We start from the raw sequence: 25,026 nt of genomic DNA, 5'->3' as shown, positions 1-25,026 counted from the left end.
TTTTTTTATTTTTTATTTTTAACGGGGCTAATTTCAATTACCTGTAATGGTAACTATACCTAGAAAACTTACTTTTGGTTTAATATCAGATAGCATCCTTTTCTGTTAATTTCTTGCAAGAAAAATCATGGCAGGCTTTGCTTTGAGTCGCAATGCTGTTTATCTCACTGCTCTCTTGAATAAGGAAGAGAATATAAGGAATCTCATAAGTGACCCCTTTACTTACTGGAGGGTAATCGCTTAATTAATGGTGGTCAAATTTACAGTGAAGAAGGAATTTCATAAGTGACCCCTTAAATGGAGGGTGACTGTTTAAGAGCCTAAGGTTCGGGAGGCATTCATCTGTTGAAATTAGGTCATGGATCATGCCTCCCTACGAAATCTATTAATCTCTCTTTCTCCTTTCCCTTCTCGGCTGTTTTTCATCCTATTTGTGACTAAACAGCTTGATTTTTATTACCTAAGGGACTGTTCAGTTCACAAAGACTGTATAGATTCCCAGCATTTTATGACAAAAAAATACTTATCCATATTCACTGTATACGAGACTAATTTTATTGTATTTCATCTCCTTTTCTGAACCGGCCACCAGTTGTTTGACACTACGATAAACGAAGCGTGAGCACAATCCACCAACAACTCATAAAATATTCAACAACAAGAAGCTAGTTAAGCAACGACGAACGCTACAGCAACGAGAACGGTAAAAAAGCAAAGATAAGCAAAACGATAACTTTGCACGTACATCACTCTTTTTCAAGTGTACATTTCGTTGGAAGAGTTGCGCGACTACGACGTGAAACTTCACTTCGCGTTCTATGGAGTTATTTTTTTTCAAAACTTAGATACAGTCCTTTAGAATTTAAATCCAGAGAGATTCGCCACCATTTCAGGGATAAATTAAACGAGATGGAATGAGAGTGATGAAGTTTGAAAGAGCTCAAATGCCTTTTTTAAGTGTGAGGTTTTTACCGCTGTCACCGTGGTGGTTAGTGCTCAAGTTCCCAAACACATAATTAAGGAGGTTACGCAGCAACGACGGCTAATGCTTCGAAAACGTCACTTAAAACTGGAGAGTAGTCTCGCTGCTTCAAACTTCATCGCGCTTATACCATTTCGTTCAATTCGTCAAATGTTGGCAATTTTTTCTGGAGTCGTTGTCGTTGTCTTGTTCACGTCCTCCACAAAACGTAAAATTAGCATTTTCATGTCGTAGTCGTGGAATGACGGTAGAGAAATGTACAAAAAAGCGTGATGCAGGTGCAAAGTTTTTGTTTTTCTGAACTAAACCTATTGTTTTTTTTGCCGTTCTCGTTCTCGTTGCCGTCGCCATCAGCTGTGCCTTCTTTTGTGCAGTAGAAACCACATAACTCGAACTCCCCGCTAACTCGAAGTAAGTCCAATTCCCCTTGGATTTCACCTCTCTTTCCAGTAATTTTTACTCGGTTAACTCGAACTCGGATAACTCGAATCCCCCGCTAACTCGAACTAAAACTCCTTTCCCTTGATCAAATCGTCTCTAAAATTTACCCCGATAACTCGAATTCTGGTTCTTTTAACTCCACTCGGATGGCCTTCCATCATCTCTTCTTGTTGTATAAGGGTAAACACTAAATCTAACACTGGTCAACATTAAAGCAATTTGATTTTAATTGATGAAACGAACAGATCACGTTTTAGTCATAAAGAATACTTAGTCATATTATATTACCGTTTCTGATAAAATAAGTTAAATTTGCCTTGCACCATACACTGAAGTGCTGAAAAATCAGTAACTATCAACTTTTAACATGACAAATTGAATATTCAATCGACCCTAATAACTCGAACCCTCGCTAGCTAAAACTGTTTTTCGTTTTCCTTCAGAGTTCGAGTTACTGGGGCATGTTCTACTGCATATATACTGTATGCTTGCTTTTGGACAGTTATTTTCTAGTTCACTCAATTTGGTGGCACCCACTGTTTGAACCGGTTATCGTAAACGGTCCTCTTTAAGCAGTCACCATTTGAAGTAACCCTGAAGTAAAAACTAGGTTTCAATAGCCTCATATATGAAAAGCAGTTTAAAATAAAGATGGATGGCATTTTCATCCATCTTTATTTTAAACCACTATTTGCCAATTTTTTTCTCTGTCCCTTCTAAGACTCCCAGACGTCTTTGCGAAAGTTAACATGGCTTAGATTCCTTCTAGTTTTTAAAGTGGCGGATTGTTGTATATAAAGAGCCGGCTCTTGCGTGAGAGTTGATGGAGTAAAGTGCTCGTGCTTCGTTTATCGTAGTGCCAAACAACTAAATGGAGGTGAAAGACAATAAAATTAGGCTACAGGGTGACGGCTTTCGCCTTCTTAATGGCGGACAAATTTACAGTGGGTAGCAAATGCTGGAAAGTTATTCTGTCCATGTGTTCAAATCCATGTTGAACACAGCCGAGATCAATCAACGCCGAGGGACTAGGCTGGTTTTAATCTTGTTCCCAGAGTCTGCGTTACCCTTGAACAGCTGATGACCGGCAAAATTATCCCAGAGGTCCCCGTTGCCCGTTCCGCTGGACAAGGGTTACGAGATTGGGCTGGTTTTTGTTTCCCGCAAGAGGTAATAGGGAAGGTATGATCAATGATCTAAGACAGAAAGGACAGTATTTAGTTTCAACAGATGAGCGCGTGTCGAAAATAGCTCTTTACAGTGAATAAAGAATTGCATAAGTGACCCCTTTAATGGAAGGTTAAGCTATTAAGAGGTCACTCTCCTTCAAAGGGGGATCTTTATTACTTGCGATTGATCCCCATTAAGCGGCCACCAACAATTAAACGGTCATTTATGGAATTCCTTATTCACTTCAAATCTGACCGCCAACAAGCAGTCACCCTACATTAAAGGGGTCACTTATGGAAGTTTTTTATTCACGTAAATTTGATCTCCATTAAGTGGTCAACTTTAATAAAGCCATCACTTATGAAGTTTTCGTCCTCAGTCGTGTACAGCAGTTAGATAAACAGCATTGCGACTTGGACAAGGAGAACACCCTACTAATTCTCTCACCAAGAGTTCACAAAAAATGACGTTTCCCGGGAACCAGCTAAAGTAAGTTTTCTTAATATAATTACCATTAACTAATTATTAAAGTAAGCGGTTAATAAAATGAAAAAAAATATCTTAAAGGTGCCACATTTCGATCAATTAATGTTAAACCACACGCCATAAACAAAATTACACTCCACTCAGTTAAGTTACCATTAGATATCATATCCTTATACGACTCCAATTGCCACTGAATTATCATGATTAGTAAAGTGTCTTCCCGTAGCAAGTATTTCTCAGCTACGTCGTGGAGACTGATCTTTATCGTGTATTGGTAAATTTTGACGATGTGAATTTTGTACCTGTTGAAACTGCTTTTCCTCTCACTTAAGTGCCCTATATTTTTATGACGAAATAAATATATTATCCTTAGGATTCACTTAATTTTTTCATACAGTCCAACCTCCATGTGAGATCACCTCCCATAAACAAGCTCTTATCCCAAATATCAAATTTTTTTTTAACTCTCTTCTAAGCGACCATCTAATACAATGGTCTGATCTTTGTGTTCGCTGTATTTACTACGCTACTCGGAGTATGAGAAGAACTTTTAGAAACAACAAACTGCATATAACCTAAACATTGCCGGCATGTAATACATTCTCTCTATTTTCTAAGGTTTAATCCCAGAAGTTACTTAACATTCTTATGAGTAAAATGGATTTACCGTAAGTTAGAATAAAAATCTTAAACTTAAAAATCTGTAGTCAGCCGCAAAGTGAAAAAAGTCTGTAATTAAATGAATTATAATCAACCTTCTTTCTACTATGATGATTGCGTAATGGATGGTAAATTAAGGTATCTCAACTTAAAAGTCTATTGTGAACCCATTACAGATAGACTTCGGAGGGTAGTCATGCGCGGAAATCCCCCGGGGGAAATCCCAACAGCTGTCGATGGCTGCTACTGCCTAGGTGATATGGCTGTGCGCCTGCTTGAAGTACTGGCCAGGCCGTGGGTTGAAACCGTGAATTGATATATGTGCCCCTTGCTTTGTCTGTCTCATCCAATTATACATTTTTTATTAGCACTCTTGTTACAAAAGCATAGAATTTGATTTCTGGCCAAAATGCCTTAACACTGTGTTCGTCAACCTCGTTCCCAGAGTCCTCGCTCAGGGAGTGGAGTAGGAGAGGACCCTTGGAAGTAAGCATATTTAAAATACATTTATTATCGGATTGGAGGAAAGGAAGAAAATGCAGTACAAGTTGCAACAGCTTAAAGGTATAAAAAATGGGTAAAACATAATTATAGAGCAAGTTATAGCAGACTGAAAGTAAATAGAGTTGGCCATACATTACTAGAAAATTTTTTAAATGAATGATAGTGAACTGGACAAAGTAACGTATTCTTTTAACTTGCTTGATTTCTCTCCAAGAAGTTGACGTTAAATCCAGCCGAGTTTTGACAGTCTATTGATTTCCGTAAGATGGTCGGGATGGAGCACTTTCATAAAGCGCGGATATCTTGCAAAGGATGTTGCAACCGCGCCTCAGCGAGAAGTAACGCAGTTAAAATGAGCATAGATAAAAACTGAGGTGCGTAGTACTGAAAGGTAGCAATGAAATGCCTTACTTATCTTGAGCACGGGAACGTCTTGTCCCAATAGCTCAGCTCAGTTGTTGTCCCTGGTTAGCTCAGTTGGGAGAGCGCCGGTCTGCTGAGCGGGAAGTCACGGGCTAGAACCCCGGCTGGACCAACACTCAGGGTCTTTAAATAACTGAGAAGAAAGTGCTGCCTTTGTAATGACATCTGCAAACGGTTAGACTTCCTAGTCTTCTCGGATAAGGATGAAAAACCGTAGGTCCCGTCTCACAGCACTTACACTTATCTGGTTCTTGTAGGACTTAAAAGAACCCACACCGCTGTTCGAAAAGAGTAGGGGACGTAGACCCCGGTGTTGTGGTCAACCTTCACCCATCACATCATTCACATCAATTGTTGGGTGGGTACAGTAAGCTCACAAATGGACTGAGAGCGGCTGCCAGTGGCGCCTTTGTATGGTGACGTCCCAGCTTACTGTTCACATGTTAAAATGTATTGTAAGAGGGCACGTCTGTTGTTCACTCATCCACGACTCTTCATTCATTCACTAATTTTGGCTCCCTTTACTCGTCTGAACCAGAAGGATAATGAATTGACACACCCATTTTGCCACCACCTTGTTTATGCAATAGAACTGATCAGAACTACTCCAAGAAAAGTTCTGTAAAACTTCATTTGGACTGATCCAGGATGGTTTACTGTATTCACCAACTGGAACTGGAAGTTGTTTTTGATCCTCGGCTGTAACGTCTTGTATTTGAGCTTTTTCACTTTGTATTCTAGTTCTTTATGGAGAACTGATACCATCGTCTTTGCTAAATTAAATCAGCCCCCCGTCTCTATTAACCGCCCCCCCCCCCTCAAATGTGTTTGAACTACAAACGCCCCTCGGGGGGTTAATTGACGGTAATTTTTACTGTCTCTTTTATTTTTATCTCTTCTTTTATTTATTTTATTCGCAGTGGTATACCCGCAAATTAGCTGGTGAAGGTTTCTTTTAAACTAATCCATATAGATGGCTAAGTGTATGTTCCACTTAAATGAAATATTGTACAGTGGAACCCCGTCTTACGACCACCGTGACCTCGTTATTACGACCAACCCATTTATACGACCACCTCCTTATTGCGACCATATTCTTTCGACACAAACGTAAAAATTTCTGAGGCCCAGTTCAGACGCCGCTCCACTCATGTGCCGAACCTAATTTAGGTCTGACTTTGGAGCGACATTGGCGCGGCAACCGATTCAGACGGCGTACCGTGTGTCGATCCTAACCTTTATTTCATGTGCGGAGAAAGAGAAAAGCCTGGGTCCGATACCATATTTTAGCGACGTAATTGATTTTCTCTTTGTCGAAGACCTTTCTTCTTGCTTCTGTAGACCTTTTTTTGCCGGATTCATTTGAATAATTATATTCGACCTTTTCTTTGTGCTCTTCCACTACTTCTCGGGAATATGCGACTGAACTGTCCGCTTTCCAGCCTTTAACAGTTTCATCATTCTCGAAGACAGAGCAAGGCATACAGAAGTATTCCTGGCACCATATATTTTGTACTCTTAAAGCGAGAGGAGCAAGATTGTTCTTCTTTACCCGCCATTTTTCTCAATTTAGTGTTCCGCCCATGGCAGCTGCGTAAAAACGAGTGGTATTGTGGGAAAAATTATAAATATAATGTATGCATAATGTATGCATTAGGTTCGGCTCTTCAGAAGAGCGCCGTATGGATCACCTACCGATCCAATGTCGAATAATGCGACAGACTCATGTGGAGCTTGACGTTTCTGCCGCACCTAACTAAAACTGCCGTACCAAATTGATTCAAACGTCGCTCTCTTGCCGGACTTATTTCATCAGTTAGGTTCGGCACATGAGTGGAGCGGCGTCTGAACCGGGCCATCAGTCACTTTATCATTTTGAAGAACCTGTTAATACGACCACGATCTTCAAATTTACTCATTTTTTTAAGCTTCAAAAACTTCGTAAAAAATCGAATTCATTTCAATAAAAGCTGGGGGGGGGGGGGGGGGGTGTCCAGGGGGCTTATAACGAGATATATTTATTTGTTTATAGGTAGATGGGCTAATAGCGGGGGGACTTTTTAAAGGGCTTGTAGGCGGAAGAATATTACGAATAAGAAGATTACGTATGTACGTAAAGAATATTACGTACACCTGCGTACACCCTTAGGGCTCACTAGCGAGGAAATAAAACTTTACTAATTTTACCTGCAAGTATTGGCATCAATGTTTACACTGTGAGTAAAATTAACCAAGCTGGCCGTTGGTTGACATGGTATGCAATCTAACTGGGCCGTGCCGAGTAAGTTTGGATTATGTTTCACTAATGTTGATGAGTTTTTTTTTTTAATTTTCTCTTTTCCATATCATTACGATTCATCTAAGCTCGCTCCTTGAGGAGAACTCTCTCCATTACCTTTTTAGTTAGTACATCAGGCAAAGACAATATGAGCAAGCTTGTTGAACTTTTATAATTCATTATCACTTTTGCGAATAAATTTTCCTAAACAAACATGGCAACTACAATTAAGAGGGCGCCAAGAAACTGTCAAACACTATATTAATCGAAAGGCTCGCCCACTTTTACCTCTGATAATGATTGTATTAAGTTACCCCGGAGACCTTGCCAAACATCGGGAATTCATGATTGGTTGTCGTTGTTGTTTGCTGTTTCCTCTACTAAAGAGATTTATTGTTGGCTAACCACAAACGCGTTCGTGACCATTTAACCGCTGATAGGGCCTCACGCAGCTTCACGTGTTTTAACAGCTGCAGGAGTGTTAAAATGCCATAGTCTATGTTCCCCTAATTGTTTTAATAATTTAAGGATCATGCTTCTGTATTCCGATTTTCAACTCAAGAAAAAATAAGCTTTTTATATTCAGTGGGAACAATTAAACCAACAGTGACGCCATGTAAATTCAAACCTTTCTTAATAGTCATTCATACTCATAACACACGTTTCTTTTAAATTTTGTTATAGTTTTTTCTCCTATGTATACTTATTATAAATTTAACGCTGTATTTCACGATCTGACAATTGAGCTGTCGAAATATTATATGTCTTTTAGTATAATGACCACCTCGGAATTACGCATTTATACGCACACTTCCTTAGTAACACAACGCCGCACTTTTTTTTCTACTGTTTGCTTTTTTTTTTAGATCGTAGAAGGGAATGTGTTATGTTGAGTTGTGAAGCATAATGATCGTATTCGGGCTCAAGCCTGTAAGTTAGTCAAACGCCACAGTAACTTCTGCTGCTTTTTAAACTCATCTCAGGACATATGGCTTCTTGGCCGAGGTTTTTGGTACTTTTTCGAAAAAGGTATCTCAAGCGGTACTTCGCCATAATTACGCTACTAGGAAGTCTGTCTTTCATATTTCTTTACATACGGTACACGCTTTCTGAAACATTCAACTTTTCTTCCAAGTCATTTCCTAATAATATTTTGAAGTACGAAGAAGCAGAAGGAGGAATCTCGTTTTCTGTACAAAATTTTCCTACAGTCCACACGAACCACGGAATGATGAAGGAACATGTCTGGTGGAATATATCTGAAACGGCCATGGACGCGTTGCGAAACTGGCCCCATTTTGCAAACGTTCCGAACAAGCGTTCTTTCATAACGGACTTTCACAGCAGAACAGTCAACGATTCAACGAATAAAGGACTAAGAATTTTTGGTTTTATCCATCCGCAAGTTGATGGAAAGTACACGTTTGCTATCACATCAAGTGGCCCATCTGAGCTTTGGTTGAGTCCGAATGAGCACCCCGCCTGCAGCCAATTGATCGCACGTGTCTACTCGCCTGGTGAGTGGGCCTCCACTTTAAAAGAAGAGTATAATAAATACCATGGCCAAATATCTTGTGAAATCTCGCTTTACGCTGGCAAGAAATACTACATGGAGTCACTTGCAGTGAACAGGCAAAGTTCTGATGAAACGTTTGTCACTGTTCATTGGCTGAACACTTCCGCTTCAAAGAACTCGAACTTCAGAATTATTTTATCCAAGTATTTATCTCCTTTTAATGGCACCAATAGTTTAGAACGAAGTCCCCGCCGGTGCAACAGCGGCACTGAAAGCAATTTGCAGGAACGATTTCTTCGTCTGCCACTGATGAACAGAATGGAGTACATGACTTTATTTCCAACTTGCCCTTACAATCCCAGTTTCTTGGTGCGAAGAAAGCTCGAACGTTATCAGGGAGTTTGGCTGACAATGGGAAAGGAATCCCTTGTGTTTCCGCAAGACGATACCGATATGTCTAGCAAAGAACAAGTTAAGAAATGGGCATCACCCAATCCTGTAATAAACAAGAACAGAGTTGAGTGCATTGTAAACGAGTTTATGTCCATTTTACGGCGGAAGTAAGTGGCGTTACTTTCTTAAAAATTTGACTGATATTCAGGGGTAATTAGTGTGTATGTGTTTTTTCTTTGAAGTAGAACTTACCATCACGGCTCCAGCTTTTCTACCTTCAACTACTTCCTCAACTTTTCTACTATTGTCTAACGGGCAGCAATCTTTAACGGTGTCATACTAAGATGCACGGCTTAATTCTCTCGTTTTTTTAATCCGGGTACCCTAGCCTTTAACAGTAAAATGTTTTAATTTTTTGGGTGGGTGGGTTGGTTAGAAACTTACGCATGATGTCGAAATGGATTATATGCGAACAACCCCAGCTGCTTTACATACATACCTGCTCCAAATGTTTGCTAACTGAGGAAGCGTTAGCACTGCGAAATTATTAAGGTTATTAAGAGTTATTTGAAACATGACAATCGACACACGCAATAAGTTGATACCTTCTTTGTCGAGCTACCGTAAAATTCCGAAAATACGCCCCTCCATGTATAAGCTCCTCCAAATATAAGCCCCTCAAACCGGTAACGCAAAAAACCCTCCGTTAAATCGCCCCTCCAAATATAAGCCCCCCGAGGAGCTAGTACTTGGAAAATTGCCCTCAAATACAAAGTAAAACAAAGCAAGAACGGTAAAGTTACTTCCAAAGGCTAGCCCAATCGATTTCGAAACGCAAATTTCCCTCCGTAGATAAGCCCCTCCATATACAAACCCCTCCAAAAATAAGCCCCTCAAAAAGGGTCTTTGAAAAATATAAGCCCCGGGGCTTATTTTTGGAATTTACTGTATATTTACCATTGACTATCAAGTTCGAATCCTCCATACAAGCTGCTAGGTTTTTAAACCTTCCTTCAAAGGATGGTGCTATTCATCCTTTGAAGACCCCCTTAGAACCATTGCAGTACCAGAACTACTTACTAGATTCAGTAATGTGGGAGCTGCTTGTAAGGTGTTTCCTCATTGGTCGCCAGAAAACAATAACACATCATTTTTTATCATTATTTCCCATTGTTTCACGGTTAGGGTATCGAGCCAATTGGCTTTTAGGGTTTTGTGAGCTGCTACCTAACTCAGTCTAGATCGCTTGACTTTAAGAACGGTCAAAACGCGACCAAATGCTCTTCCCTGCCCCACCCTCATGTTCGTCATGGTAAAACCAGTTATGTGCTGCTGTATTTTCATTTGTTCTTTTTTCAGTGACATTGTCTTAAAAAATATCAATAATGTGATTCAAAAACCGGATACCGAGAATGGCGATCGCTTCTTGCTGGATCTTGAAGTCGCTTTAAATTGCACCGATCAAACATTTAGGTTGACAGAACACGTTTACCAGAAGAAAGAAAGTGGTAGCCTGTGTCTTCCTGAGGGAATGATTTGGAATAACAACGCCACAATTTATTTTATCATTCCTGTCAAGGAGCAAGGAAAATGGATACATCATTTCATCAAACAGGTCACTACTGCAAGTGTATTGACCGGTGATACTAATTTTCACGTCATTATCGCTGATTTTGAAAGCAAAGATATTGATATAGAAGAAGCATTCAACACATCACTTCTCAATAGGAGGTATACTGTTGTCCAGTTACGAACAGGAAAATTTTATAAGACACTAGCTTTGAACAAGGCTGTTGAAGTCGTACCCAATGCGTATGACATAGTCTTCTTGTTCGACCTGCACATTGATGTACCCGTCAATATTATGGATAGTATTCGAAAAGTAAGTGTCTCAAAGTGTAGGTTTGGGAATAAAATTACATGAATAGAAAGATGCAAGTGGATTGCTTGCATTCGGGAATAGCCACTATTGCTAGAAGACCTATTAAACAGGTAGTAATCTTAGGTTCAAATTGTAACCCACCCGGTTACAAAAGTGAATGACAAAATCAAAGCTGAGTTAAAGCACTAAACAATATTTTGAAAGTTTTTTGATGACATTTAGTCTACTTTTTAAAAATTGTCTTTGAGATTGTAGCCCAGTTATCCTTAGAAAACTCCATACAAACCCTTCTAAATATTTTTGGGTCACCCCCCAAAAATTAGAAGGGTTTGTATGTAGTTTTCTGAGTATAACCGGCTAACATCTCAGAGAAAATTTGCCCCGAAATGCTCATTTTTGGTAAGTAGGCCTCTTTGACATTGTTCTATCAAAGTAACCTGACAAATCCCATAATTTCAGAAATTTCATTTTTATGACGTCATCACTTAGTACTCTATTGTGGATATCTTTTACTTGTTTATGACGTTAGCCTGAGAAAACAGCCGACATTTGGTGACGCTACCACTGGTTTCCCCGCCAAATGACGTCTGAGAAACGAGGGCAGAAATTCCATACTGATGACGCTTCACTACCCAGATCTGGGTAGTGCATCTGATTGGTTGAATCAAATTTCCGACGCGGCAGGACCAATCAGAAGCACTACCCAGATCTGGGTAGTGACACGTCATCAGTATGGAATTTCTCTGCTCGTTTCTCAGACGTCATTTGGCGGGGAAATCAGTGGTAGCGTCGACAAATGTCGGCTGTTTTCTCAGGCTATAATGACGTGAGTTGTCTGAAGTCTGTACACGGAGACCTAAACTTTCCTGGGCATACAATAGCACTAAACATTCATTCTGAAGCAGTGATGTATATATCATTTTACAGAACACCATAGCTGGTAGAATGGCGTATTTTCCTATAGTTGGTCGCCTTAATTGTAACAGTGATCCAAAGGAACATCGAGGGTTTTGGCAAATGAACGGGTTTGGTCTTATGGCGATGTACAAGTCAGACTGGACAAAATTAGGAGGTATGCAATATGTGAAACTAAAAACTACAGCTTAAGTTATTTGGTCTGCTTCAATGGTTTGGAAAAGACCAGGAGGGAGTCTTAAAAGTGACTCGTCTGAAGGGTGCAAGGCAAGATCCAGTGTGGTATCTTAACGAAAGTTTGAAGTGTTAGTTAGAATTAGAAGCAGGAGCCACGAACGGAATACGTGTGCTGGTGCCAGTTCTCTTACATTAACCGGTGGTTGAATTGCGAAAACCAAAAGTAAGATTGGACACCAGCACTACCGCTTGAGTGTATGTATGAACTCATCCCTAACCCTAATCCTAACCCTAACCACCCAGACCAATGAAGGCACATATAAGATAAACTACTAGGACACCGATGTAAAGAGTGTTTTCACATGACGTCACGATGGCCATATTGGTGTTCCAAAGCAATGAAATGGCGGCCTGCTGGTGTACCAAGACAACCCTGTCGGAATTGAACTCTTTTCTTATGTAAAAACTTTCTTTTGTTCCAATGAATTAGCATAGATGCTGGCCACGTGAGTGAAAACGCTCTATATTTCCTCAGCGATTTGAAAAATGTCATGAGCTTTATTATGCTCGCTTTTAATGAACGTGTAAGGGTGAATGAGACGAGGCCGAAGATCTATCCTTACTCCGCAACGACATGCATGTACGATTTTGCAGGTATTACTGGTAATTGAATTAAATTACAAACGAGAAAAAAGAACCCTTTTACTTACCAGTTATTTTAAAAGTTGCTTCAGTTTGTCTCTGATCTATTTGTTTGAAAAACTTATCTTTGCCCAAACAGGAATGAACACTTCAGCCTACCAATACAAATGGGGCGGAGAAGACTGGGATCTAATCGATCGCGTCTTGATGATGTCACTTGAAGTTGAACGAATCAAGCACCCAGGCCTCTATCATCACTGCCATCCAAGACAAGGGATGTGGAGTTAGGCTAGCCCACGTGACAAGGGTTTCCACTCGAATTAAAGCGCGAAACTGAGTTGGAAGGAGAGCAATAATGTTTGCTGCCCAGGCTAGGATTAGGTTGTCATATCCCGATAAGTCCCGGATGAGTATCCTAAATGTGACAACCTGATTAATAATTTTCTCCTTTCCCTTCTCTCATGTTATGCCGGCTAACATTGTCACATCTGGAATAATCATGAACTAACCTCGTCCCCGGGGCTTTTCCCTACAAAAAGGGAAAAGCCCTGGGGACGAGGTTGCTCATAAGCGACATGTATAACGCATCTGGGATTTATTTCGTGCTTTTATGAAAGATGGACACCACAGTTTCGTGTTAATGGCAAGAGTTGGCCTTTTTTAAAATGAATTCATTGTCATTTTGAAAAAATGGGGAAAAAATGCAGTGCAAGGAGCAACAGCTAAAAGTTATACCGAAAATAGATAAAACGAAATTATAGTGAAAGTTATAGGAAAAAAAAATGATAGAATTGGCCTTATGTCAATTACACAATTTTTAAACTGAAAAATAGTGAACTGGTCAACGCCAAGTACCCTATCTACACTGATGTCCGTAAGACTGTATGTCACGATGGAAGCTCTATCATAATGGGCGGCCACTTCGCAATTGCTCGTTTCTCAGACGTCATTTGGCGGGGAAACCAGTGGTAGCGTCGCCCAATGTCGGCCGTTTTCTCAGGCTACATGACGTCATCAAATGTTCAAATTAGAGAGTTATCCACCCTTCTGAGTTCTTACTTGTCTTACTTTCATATAGCATTACAGCAGCTAATTAACAATTATTCCTCGAGCCCGAATGGGCTCTGAGTCAATAGCCCATTCGGCCTTCGGCCTCATGGGCTATTGACTCAGAGGTAGTTAAAGCTAGACTTTAATCCTTTTTTGCCGCCAAAAAGCGCACGCTTTTCGCTACTACAGTGAAACCTGTATTAAGCGGACACCCTCGGGGAATACTGTAGTGTCCGCTTAATACAGGGTGTCCGCCTAATACAGGTTTCAATAGATAATGTCATATGAGGTGTCAAATGCCATTCAAATGAACAGTGGGAACGTTTAGAATATTCCCAGAGACTATGACGAATGTACGTTTGCATGAATTTCTTTATTGAAGTGGACCAATTGACCATAGTACCTTAAACATAGATTGCAACGCTAATTTGAAGAAATCAGATGAGTGAAAAAAGCTCTATACAAACAAAACGAAATAGAAAACATTACTGTACTTGGAAACTAATCAAATAAGTTCGTCAAGTCACTTTTTTTACTGTAAAAATCGAAAAATATGTGGGTGGCAATTGGAGGCAATCTTTCGCATTTCCGGTGTCTGGCATGTTGGGTGGTGGAATTTAATTACAAGTGTCCGTTTAATACAGGTTGGCAACAATAGAAATGGCCATTTTTAGGTACTTTTTAGGTGTCCGCTTCCGCTTAATAGAGGTGTCCGCTTAATAAAGGTTTCATTTAAAGTAAATAAGGGAAATAAATTTGGGGACTTCGGCTACAGTCCGCTTAATAGAGGGTGTCCACTGTATTTATGTTTTTGTATCTAATATGCAAATTAAAAATGTGATAACATCAGAAATGCTTTGAGAATGGAAAGGACTTTCAAAAAAGTTTAACTTAGTTTTCACTTCGTACGCGCTTTAAGCGCTCATTTTATAAATTCCCGGAATTTGCTTCCATATTCATCATAAACATGTTCATAATAAATCTGTTGGCTTCCATTTAGAGGTCACCGCCGTAAGGCGGATGCGGGCACCCAGTATTCACCTCAATTATTTTAGCGGTCACCTGCATGGTCATGGTTATCCCCAGGGTGAATAGATGTTTGACTATTCAAACCTCTCTTTAGCAGTCATCTAGCTGTTAAGCATTTATGATTAAGCGGTCACTTATGAAATTTTGGAAATTTACTACCCTTAATGATTCACTTCAAATTAAGAGGTCACTACCTCGATTAAGCGGTCGCGACCAACCTGACACTTCCTCATTGAAATCTTGGGATTTCTGCAGAAATAAAGATGAGGAGGAGGAGGAGGAGGAGGAGTCAGCGTGGCCGAGCGATTATTACAGCGCTGGATCTGCAATCCGGGATTGGATTGCTTTTAGGGGCTGTTTACATGGATCGAGGGAGGAAGATTCTAGTAACAGGGACCGCGCAGCAAGTTTTCGAGTGGGGGGGCTAAAGAAGAATGCGTGAAGGAAAAATTTGGGGGGGGGGGGGGGGCCGGGGGGGGCATGCTTGTGGATTTCTATTCAATTTCTCTAAAGTGACGGAGAATGCGAATAACGATAAAACTATTGATTTTTTTCCACATCTTCACTGATGTTGCTATCGGGTCTGAAAATTCACCATCACTAAATTGAAATATCATAGATTGTTGTGTTATACTGCTGATATCAACCTTTAATTACTATAAATAAGCCAGAAATCCAACGATTTTGCTTAGCTGCCTTGAACTCAAGCCTGTATAATTACTGAGCAATTATTGCACGAGGCTGAGTATGATATGAAGAGTTATGCAGATCGAGGGGGTTATCCGCCAAAGCCGAAGGCTTGAGCCCGGTGGATAACACCCTCCGAGATCTGTATATCTTCATATCATACGAAAGCCGAGTTCAATAATTGTTTAATTATTCCTTCAAAATATTTACACGGCAAAACAAAACGGTAACTGAAAATAATTTAGTGAATGATATTAAAGTTACTGTACATCATTTACTCGAAAAGTGCCAAAATTACACTTTCTGTTTGTGTTGCGGTCGGTAAATTCGTTTGCTATGTCAATGGTGGAAAGCCTGTCCGTTCTTTCTTTGTGTATGTTTAAAACTGTCAGGTTACTAAATCGTTCCTGGTTCATTCTTGAACGGAGCCATGTCAGGGGCACCCAACGACAATTTTCGGAAAATTATCTGTTCGGAAGACGATTTGAGATCGGATCATTTCCTGTAAAATTTCTTGCTTGCCTGCCTCTCCTAGGATTTTCGAACATCAAAAAAGTGGTATAATTGGCCATTTTTCACGGATTTTTACCCTAAAAAGGTCACCTAGAATTTCCGGAAGCCTTTTTTCTGGCTGAAATTTTCGAAAAGGTAAATTTTGATCCCTATAATTTTGATCACTATACTTTCAGCTAGGAAATCCGAACAGATGAAAAATTTTTAGGGGATAAAAATTAGCCTTTATCTACCGTTTAAATACTAAAGTACGTTCAACAATGCTATGTTTATGTGGTTTTGAAATATATTCTCGTTGGGTGCCCCTGCCATGTTTTTAGCCTCCGGGCAGTCGAAAAGGATCTTTCACCGGCTGCACTGGTTGCTGGATTTACGACAATCAGCTTACATGTTTACCTCTGCTAGGTTAGAAGCGAAAAAATATTTTACAATTGTAACGACTAATGCTTCATTCTGTCTATTTATCTGTGCTTTTGTCTTTGCCAGTAACTCTGGTCACTTTCGAATTAACGATTTTTTGCTATTTTTCACTCCGTTACTTTTGTTAAGTTATTTTTTGTTTAATTTATTTTTATTCTTGCAAAAAAGTGGGGGGGCTAAAGCCCCCCCAGCCCCTCCCTCTGCGCGGTCCCTGAGTAACAGGAAGATCCTACTGAGGCGGAACAACTTTTCGTTGGGTTTACATGCAGAAATTTCGGTCCGTGTGCTATTCAAGAAGAGAAGAAATTTGGGCCCTTCTGCTCTTTTACTGGCGTTAATAACTAACTACCGTTCAACAGAATTATCATAATAATCAGATCGTGGCAACGTGATGACCGGCCGCCATTTTTATCTGCTTTGTTGCTAATACTAGGATCTTCCTAGTGAAGGCAGCTTCAAGTACCAAACACACAAATTAAAGAGGAAGCGGAATGAACGTTCTCTCAGTTATAACGAAATCAAACTGAGCTCTTGCTTGGTCAGAAAAAGGTAAAAATTAAAGAATTGAAAAGGTTTTTATTAAAATAGGTGGTGGATAAAACTGATTGAATTATTGCCTGATTCTTGAAAAACGGGAAGTTGAATTGTTAGTTCGCGCACTTTCTCTGGAGGAATCTGTCATCAATCTACTAATGTCCCACTTCGCAGAATTAATCAAGTCAGAGGCTGTAGAGACACATCAAACGCTGTTCATTCATCGTTGTACCTTCATCTATGAAAATAAGCCTTAATCTTTGTGGCAATTTTGGCCCTTTGATACCATTATTCCAGCGTTTCCAACAAGCACAGCAATAAGACAGCTTTTTTCATAGTCTGGGTAACAACTGCAAATGCTATCAAATTGAACCACGGTTGTTTTTCACTTATCTTCGATTCCGACAGATAAGTGAATAATCTGTTGAGTGCACTGATTTTCATAATATATTATAGATGGTCATTACAGCCTCTTAGCCAATGAGAACACTTAGAGTGAGTAAAATACACTTTCAAGATTGCTAATGCTCACCGGCTATTTCATAAAGTTTCATAAACGTGTGTATTAAAAGCGATATCATCCGGACATCATGTTGTGATGTGTGGGAAATAAATTCAAGGTAAAAAGAGAGATAATGTGGGTGCCCTTATATAGCAAGCCATGATTTCAGCTTCTTAACGTATGAAAGGGAAGTGCTTCTCGTTTTAGTTTGGAAACTTAGCAATCATGCATGTCTTTAAGGCATAGGATGGCAAGCGTTTTAATTTCATAAGAGACTTTTTCTATGATTAATTCTCGGGCAATGATTCATTACGATTAGCTAAAAACAGAGAAATGCACCGTCGTCAAATTGGTGCATTTGAAAACCTAGAAATACTTAAACAATCGACATATTGTCTAGCAACGCTTTGGTTAACCCGCAAAGTTCGGGAAATAGCTCTTTTGTGCTAAAGGTATCTACTTCAGCAGTTAGAGAAGGAAAGACTATTGTGTTTGTTTTATGACGGAGCTGTTTTGCATAAGCGATTAGAGAGCTACTTCCTTTCAGCTGACGCACGATTAGCAATTCAGTTGAAAAAATCATTTTTTGTCTTTCTTGCGAAGAATTTTCGAAGGCAAAAATTGTACAAGAGTATGGGGATTCAGAAATATTATTCATCGAATATTCAACACAGTTATTGAGGTAAGCGTGGTTTCACTTTGTTGTCGTATCTGCTCTTGCCATATGATGTTCTTTTGAAGACGAAAACTGATTGCTACTGAGTGAAAATCTTACTAGATATTTTTACTGAATTACATGAGCAGCCATAGAGCGTTAATCATGGGTCTTGGTTCGGTTGAAATCTTCTAAGTGGTACAGAAGAGCTTTACACCGGTTACGATGAAAAGTTCCCGGAAAAGATAGATATATCCTCAAACGTTCTTCCTTTTCCCATTCCAACCGGCATTAATGCCCCGATAACCAAGGTTATAATTTTGGTTGAAAATTCAAATATGCATTCCGGTTCGTTTATGGAGCAGAATTTAACAGCACCACTTGACCGGTCTTTAGTTGCAAGAAACGTTCGTAACTTCTTTTCTCTAACTTTCCAATCCCACCCCAAACAAGTTTTCATAATTAAGGTTATTATATATTGTTTGGGTATTGTCGGGTTACAATCTGCCAAATCAAGGCAAGAAGCATCCTAATCGCTTTGTGTATAGTCAGATAACATAACAATCTGCCTTTTTTTTCAAAAATAGTTAGGAAACAACACCCTATTCTTCCGCATTTATATCCTTTTGTTTTCCTTCTGCTTCGAGATGCACAGCTTGTTTTTGTCGCTAAAATTTCAGCTGTAATTTCCTTGCGTCTCGCGATGATTTAGAAAGAGAGGATACACTGAGGATATCCCAGTAAACTACCGTTGGACTGAATCAAAACCTCAGCGAGTCTCAAAATTATAGGGCCTTATCACTCTGTTATTTACTACATTCGTCAACGTACGATTTAAAAGTTGTAAGGAATTTTTTTGTTGACGCTATCATGATCTCAACTGACAGAAAAAAGTTGAAAATAATCCCTTAGCCTTTAGGAAAGCTTCCTCTTTATATAAAGTCACTTATAAAACTCCATTTAATCCTTATCACTAAAGAAACCGAGCAACTCTGAAGACTTAACATTTCATTTAAAGACACGCGTAAGGGATTAATTGTCTTCAGCGTTGTACTTAGAGATTATTATTACTGGGGATTCTTAAAACTCATTTTCCTGCAGTTCAATCTCTCGTTACATCTTGACAGGAAAGCCTTGTTTTCACTCCTGGGTTATTAACTGATCCGAGACAACATGTCTGGCAACAGCACAGGTAACATTCTCGCTTTATGTCATTAAGTTTTTTTTAACACTTTCACTACAGAGCTCAAGAGACCACGACGAAGACGACAATAATAATAACAACCGCAGGAAACAACTGGTTTTATGAGCAAAACAGAAGTTCTGCACGTGTATCACGCTTTTTAGTATATTTCTTTGACGTCCATTGTACGACTGCGACGTGAAACCTCCTATAAAAGGGTGGACGTGAACATACGAAGACAAATTTTCCTTTCTCATTCTGAACTGGAATAAAATCCTTGAGAAAAATCCAGGAAAAATCGCCTACATTTGACTAATTGAGCGGTTCCAAAACCCAAAAAGACGCTATAAAGTTTGAAAAGACGCAAATTTAACTTTTTCAGCGACGTTTTCATTGCTGTCGTCGTCATTGCTTTCGTTTCCTACTCACAGAAGTAATCGAAGTCGAAATTAGACAAAACACAGAACAACAAATTACGGTATGTGAAAGCACTCTTAAAGGGGTTTCATTTAAATAGTCAAAACAAAGGATTTCGTCCAGAGACTCAAGTTGGAGCCAACATACGAGATTCGTCCATCATAAGTGCTAAAGTCTCGCGTTGCTAAACATTTTCTCCCATTTGATCTATACCTGTGTTTCTTGGGGGACATCTTTAACCATGAAAAAGAATTATTGCTTTTCTATCGAGCTCAATTGTTTTCCCAAATAATCGAAGCTTTAATTTCTACGGCCCATGCAATAACATTCGTAATTCCGATTATTGCCTGGCGAATATTATCCTGCGAATAAGACTCATTTTCATTAGAAAGAGAATTGGTATTCGGGCTCAATTTAAACATGAGGATTTTGGAACTCGCAAATAGCCTATTAACAACGTTGAATTGATTCCGGAGACACAGCGGCGCTTCATTTAAATTGCAATTTTCCGAAATTTTATGTCATGGACGGAATTGGGGCCGTTTTCATTTCACAAAAAATTGTCCGATTAAGGTGGCTCGGAGGGGTTTTTCAGGGTCAATACCAACCACTTTTGAGTATAAACTATGTTGCCATTAACAAAGATTTGGAAAAAACACCACCACAGCTGTATTAGATAAAGATGAAAAAGTTGCTATAATCAGGGTTACAATGACATAGGAGTTGTCATAGCAACGAAATGACGCCATTACCTATTTTACTTGCAAATCGTTCACGGAAGCTTTTTCCTCCAATAGCTTTCTCGATGTTCGTGAAGTAAAAGCGAAATCTATTAGAACGTTATCGAGATATTTTGGGATGAAATTTTTATTGACAATCATGACGGCTATCGGAAGAACAAGCTCCCGTGAACAATTTTGGAATAACTGGAATGGGCTGTTTCAACAAAAATTTCTGGCAGTTTTGCTTGTATGGAAAGCACCTTAGACCCATCGAACGATGATGAGTTGGATCGTCGGATATTAGATCAACATAAACAAACGATATCTGCTTCTAGTGAATAAAACTAGCAATTAGCAAAGCTAATTAATCCTTTTTTAACCCTTCTTCTCCAGTTCTAGATCTGTCAAGCGAAGAAGACGCATGCGCGTTTCAGCCAGCCACGTTGTGTCTCCAGATCGCCTTGTCTGTAGCTTATGCCACCACTTTCTCGATGGCGTTGCTTGGTAACCTGGTAATCATTTTCTTAATTTTTCATTATCCAAAGCTGAAGACAACATTCAATATGCTGATTGTCAACATGGCGGCTTCGGATGTGTTAGCTTCTATTACTGCTATCCCACTGTCCCTAGCGTACTTGTTTCAAGGCGTCAAGTGGTTCCAAGGAGGTTTCGCTGTCTTTCTGTGCAAGTTCCTGCCGTTTCTTGCCCATATTTCTACTGGTGTTTCTGTGCTGACACTGGCCGGGATGGCTTTTGACCGCTACCTAGCGATTGTGCGGACAATGAGAAGGCCGCTGTCTCCAAGACTAACACTGAAAGCAATCACCTTAACGTGGACCACTTCAGCCGCAATTTTCGTAACGGTGCTTTACAAATACAGGCTTTTCAACGAGTCGGGTCAAGTGATCTGCGCTCCAAGATGGGTAGAAGATCTTCAAGAATCCCTTAAGATCACCAAATACGAGATGGTGGTCCGGTTTTTCCTGCTATACCTCGTTCCTTTTCTTATCATGACTATTCTATACCTAAAATTAGCGCTCCATTTGCGGAAACGAAGAGCACCTGGAGAGCAAATCGACAAAAACAGCCAGAGAATCAGAGAACTGAATCGAAAGGTTATCTTCATGCTTGCCACCATTGTAACAATCTTCGCAATTTGCTGGCTTCCTGCGCACGTCAATCACTTTCTTCTGACATTTGACTTCAAAACATATAGCTGTCTCCCAGATTGGTTAATCCTCACATCCTATTTTGTGACGCATGCAAATGTCGCCATCAACCCGTGCCTTTATTTCATATTCAATGAAAATTTCCGCGGAGCTTTCAGGCAGCAACTCAGGAAAAGATTTGGCAGAAGACGTAGTAATAACGGTAGGCGGTTGTTAAGGACTGCACCTAAGAATATCAGCAGCAGTAATGCAATTTAAAGCACGTTAGTCGCACTTTTTCACTCCGGGGGAAGGGGGTACTCAACAAAGTTTCATTAAGAGGAGGCCCTCGAGGTCCAACCCGTTACCTTTTTTTATACTACTACATGAGAAATTTCTGCAATTTGGTTGGCTTAGAGTAGTGGTATTTCACCTTAATTTGAAATACCAACATGTGAAAATTACAAACCTTTGCGGGTGGTAGTATAAAGAACTTTATATCCCTTTACTGCTGTAAGTGTACTGTCTTTAAAGTATGAATAAACCACAAAAAGAGAACGCTTTTTTGACTTTTCCACAGCCATGAAATGCATCTGTTAGCCCTTTTTTTTTTTTTTTTTTAATTTCAATATTTATCCAGGGGCATCCAATTTAGCAGAGCTAGTTTAAATGGAGCCCTGACAAAACACAAAAACAAAGACATTAAAACATTAAAATTAGACAATTAATTAAGTTAAGACAACATGTAACGCAGGTGTTACTGTTTAAAGTGGCGCTTTAGCTTGATTTTGAATTCACTGAGGGTCTCTACTTGTCTAAAGATTCTTGGTAGGGCGTTGTAGGTCCGAGCACCGTTTATTCTGAAGCTACCTTGGTATTTGGTAGTTTTTGCGAAGGGAGGGCGCAGCAAATCACAACTTCTGGTGTTATAGCCATGGAAAAGGTGCGCGTGTCTAAACTCTGAAAGTAAGTACGAAGGCGCTATTTCGTGAAGACACTTATGGACTAAGACGCATTTGAGATAATTTCTGCGTGCTTGTAGGCTAGGCCAGCCAAGTGTTGGTTTTAACTCCTCAGCCCCGATAGATCGACCTTCAATAATACATGCGGCGCGTCTGTTTAGCTTATCTAGATAGGCTTTGCTCCCAACCCCACAACTGTCCCAGACGGGCGAACGGTAATCGAACAATGGCAGGACTAAAGTATTGTAGAGCATTTTACAAGTTGGTTTGGGAAGAACCTTACGCGCTCGACGTAGAATACCTAATCTAGACGAGATCTTGTTACCGATATATTCTACGTCGTCCTTCCAAGATAGGGTGTTGCCTAGGAGGACCCCAAGATATTTAAACTTGTTAACTCTCTCTAAACGCGTGTTTTAGGCCTTTTTACACACGGAAATGGCAGATTTCTCTACCCTTTCATATATCTCAAATAGTTAAATCCCCACCGTTTCATATTCCGTAAAAATCCGAAAATAAGCCCATGGGCTTATATTTTTCAAAGGCCCTTTTTAAGGGGCTTATTTTTGGAGGGGCTTATCTACGGAGGGAAATTTGGGTTTCAAAATCGATTGGGCTAGCCATATAGTTGGAAGGAAATTTACCGTTTCTGCTTTGTTTTACTTTGTATTTGAGGGCAATTTTCCAAGTACAAGCCTCCAGGGGGGGGGGGGGGGGGTATATTTGGAGGGGCGATTTAACGGAGGGTTTTTTGCGTTAGCGGTTTGGGGGGCTTGTATTTGGAGGGGCTTATTTTCAGAATTTTACTAGCCTGAGTATCAGGCCTTCCTAAGGGGCTAGGGAAGAGCAGATTTTAGATGGGGGAGGGGGAGGGGGAGAAGAGAAAGGAAGGCCTGACACAAAACCATTCAGCAAACCGTGTGACACATCCAAAATCTGGATGTGGCAGTGATTGGATAACACACAATACCCCCTGACGTCACTGACCCCTTTACGGTACCTGAACGCTGAGAAGGGTACCCCTTTCAGGGCCTCCCCGTATAGGCAATCATAGGGAATACCCCCCCCCCCCCGTTTCACTTGTCCAGTTTGAGGACTCAGGACTCTTATAGGAAGGAGGCCCAACCAAGAAATAAAGGGATCAATTCGGGTTTCTGAGAAACTGCCCATCTATCCCTCCCCTAAGCCAATATTTTGCCCTATATTGGCTGGGGGGGGGGGTAGGTGGGCAGTGTCCAGGAAACCTAAAATGATCCGAAAACACTAAGGAGAGATAACAGGCCCTGTGGTCGCGTTTTGGGCGATACGAGCTGGATGCTCACAGAGTACCATAATAATATCAAATTACTAGTTTGAGTTGTTAATCAAGTAAGCGTGGCTGCTATTGAAGGGTTTACACGACAGTCGCAATGAAATGGCCCCGGTGGTACTACTACATTGACCCCCCCCTCCCGTCCCACCCCAAGAACTATTCTTAGAGACAACAAGAACTCTCGTGGGTATTCTTTATACGGGTTGTTATTCATTTTAAACTTTAATAAAGTACACTTGTCTAATCTACTGTCGTACAAGCGACCGAATCGCTCGCAGTCTTACATTTCACAAGTTTTGTATTCAAGTACGAGTTAAACTATTTACAGAGTATACATGTTAAAAAGGGTTGAGCAATGATGGCTCGGGTATTAAAAGTGAAAGAACTACGATCAAGTAAGAAATTGTTAAATATAATCAAAGACAAGATTTTATAATATCTAATACTGTACCTTAGCAACTGATTTAAGAATCTTTCTTTTAGTTATATATTACTCTTTCTAAGTTAGATATTACCTTCTCTTTAAATATGTTCTAAACTTTTGTGGCAATAAATAATGTTTAATATATTAAATAACGCACATGGCCACTTTTTAAGCTTTAAACTCTAAAATCAGTCTGATACACGAGTGTCAGAGCGGTTACTTTTATAGCCATGGAATGTTCACCTAACAATTTTGTTTAAATTTTGAGAAAAATTATCTGATTCCAAGCAGGTTACATAAGTCACTTCTCTAACAGTCTAACTGCACGCAAAAACTGAAAATGTCACCAGAAAAGACCGTAATAAAAACAGAGGGAAACAATACGATGTTCACGTCGTGTACGGTTTTCAGGTTTTTTCTCCTAAAAAGTCTTACTTGAAGGACTGTCACGTGACTAAGAATATCACGTGACAACAGGGCTGGTAATGATATTCAACGGGAAACAGTCATTTCGCAACATTTGTCGAGGGAATGTTTGGAAATGTTCAGACCACGTCGGGCTAAGGAATCAAAACACCCTCCACAAACAGAAATAGATGGTCACGTTTATCATCACATTGTGAGCGATTGTGCGTGTACAAAAAAGTTGTGAGAGCGGCTCAAACAACTTCAAATACTTCGAGAGAAAAACAAATGTAGCAACAAAGTTAAAATTTATCATGTTACAGCAATGTTCTGAGGGGTTCTCAAATAACCGCAACTTCGTCTCTCAACAAATGTCTCAAAAATGTTGAGAGTATTAACCGGGGTTTTAGCTGTAGCACTCAGACAGTTACTTAACAACCGCTCCTTGACTTTCATGGTCTTTTTTGCTTTTTCTGTGAAAGAAAATTTTTACGTTTTACCTTTTAGTTTTTTTCTTAAAATCTTTGAGGCATCATTTAGTGTTGGTGCACTGGAAAATTGAAAGGAAAACTTCCTCTTGCTTTCACAGCGTAA

At 39.8% G+C, this 25,026-nt stretch overlaps 2 protein-coding genes across 2 annotated transcripts; both read left to right on the top strand.

Annotated features, from left to right (window-relative positions):
- Positions 1-7,805: 7,805 nt before the first annotated feature.
- Positions 7,806-13,040, top strand: LOC140935530 (uncharacterized). Its single transcript, XM_073385090.1, has 4 exons — positions 7,806-9,020; positions 10,213-10,735; positions 11,663-11,807; positions 12,609-13,040. The coding sequence occupies exons 1-4, from the start codon at positions 7,933-7,935 to the stop codon at positions 12,755-12,757; spliced, it is 1,905 nt and encodes a 634-aa protein (XP_073241191.1). The 5' UTR covers positions 7,806-7,932; the 3' UTR covers positions 12,758-13,040.
- Positions 13,041-18,991: 5,951 nt separating this feature from the next.
- LOC140934098 (prolactin-releasing peptide receptor-like) lies at positions 18,992-21,608 on the top strand. The gene is made up of 2 exons (XM_073383783.1): positions 18,992-19,051; positions 20,575-21,608. The coding sequence occupies exons 1-2, from the start codon at positions 19,033-19,035 to the stop codon at positions 21,606-21,608; spliced, it is 1,053 nt and encodes a 350-aa protein (XP_073239884.1). The 5' UTR covers positions 18,992-19,032.
- Positions 21,609-25,026: the final 3,418 nt, after the last annotated feature.

The sequence above is a fragment of the Porites lutea genome, chromosome 4, assembly GCF_958299795.1.
Source record: "Porites lutea chromosome 4, jaPorLute2.1, whole genome shotgun sequence".
Lineage (NCBI taxonomy): Eukaryota > Metazoa > Cnidaria > Anthozoa > Scleractinia > Poritidae > Porites > Porites lutea.
Note: the sequence above shows the minus strand (reverse complement) of the source record. Positions and strands in the feature narration are given on the sequence as shown.

What these genes read in the sequence shown, in the direction of transcription:
- LOC140935530 (XM_073385090.1), top strand. Translation starts at nt 7,933, where the DNA reads ATGGCTTCTTGGCCGAGGTTTTTGGTACTTTTTCGAAAAAGGTATCTC. An exon ending in ATGTCCATTTTACGGCGGAA is followed by an intron (nt 9,021 to 10,212) that starts GTAAGTGGCGTT and finishes TTCTTTTTTCAG; the next exon opens with TGACATTGTCTTAAAAAATA. An exon ending in TTATGGATAGTATTCGAAAA is followed by an intron (nt 10,736 to 11,662) that starts GTAAGTGTCTCA and finishes ATCATTTTACAG; the next exon opens with AACACCATAGCTGGTAGAAT.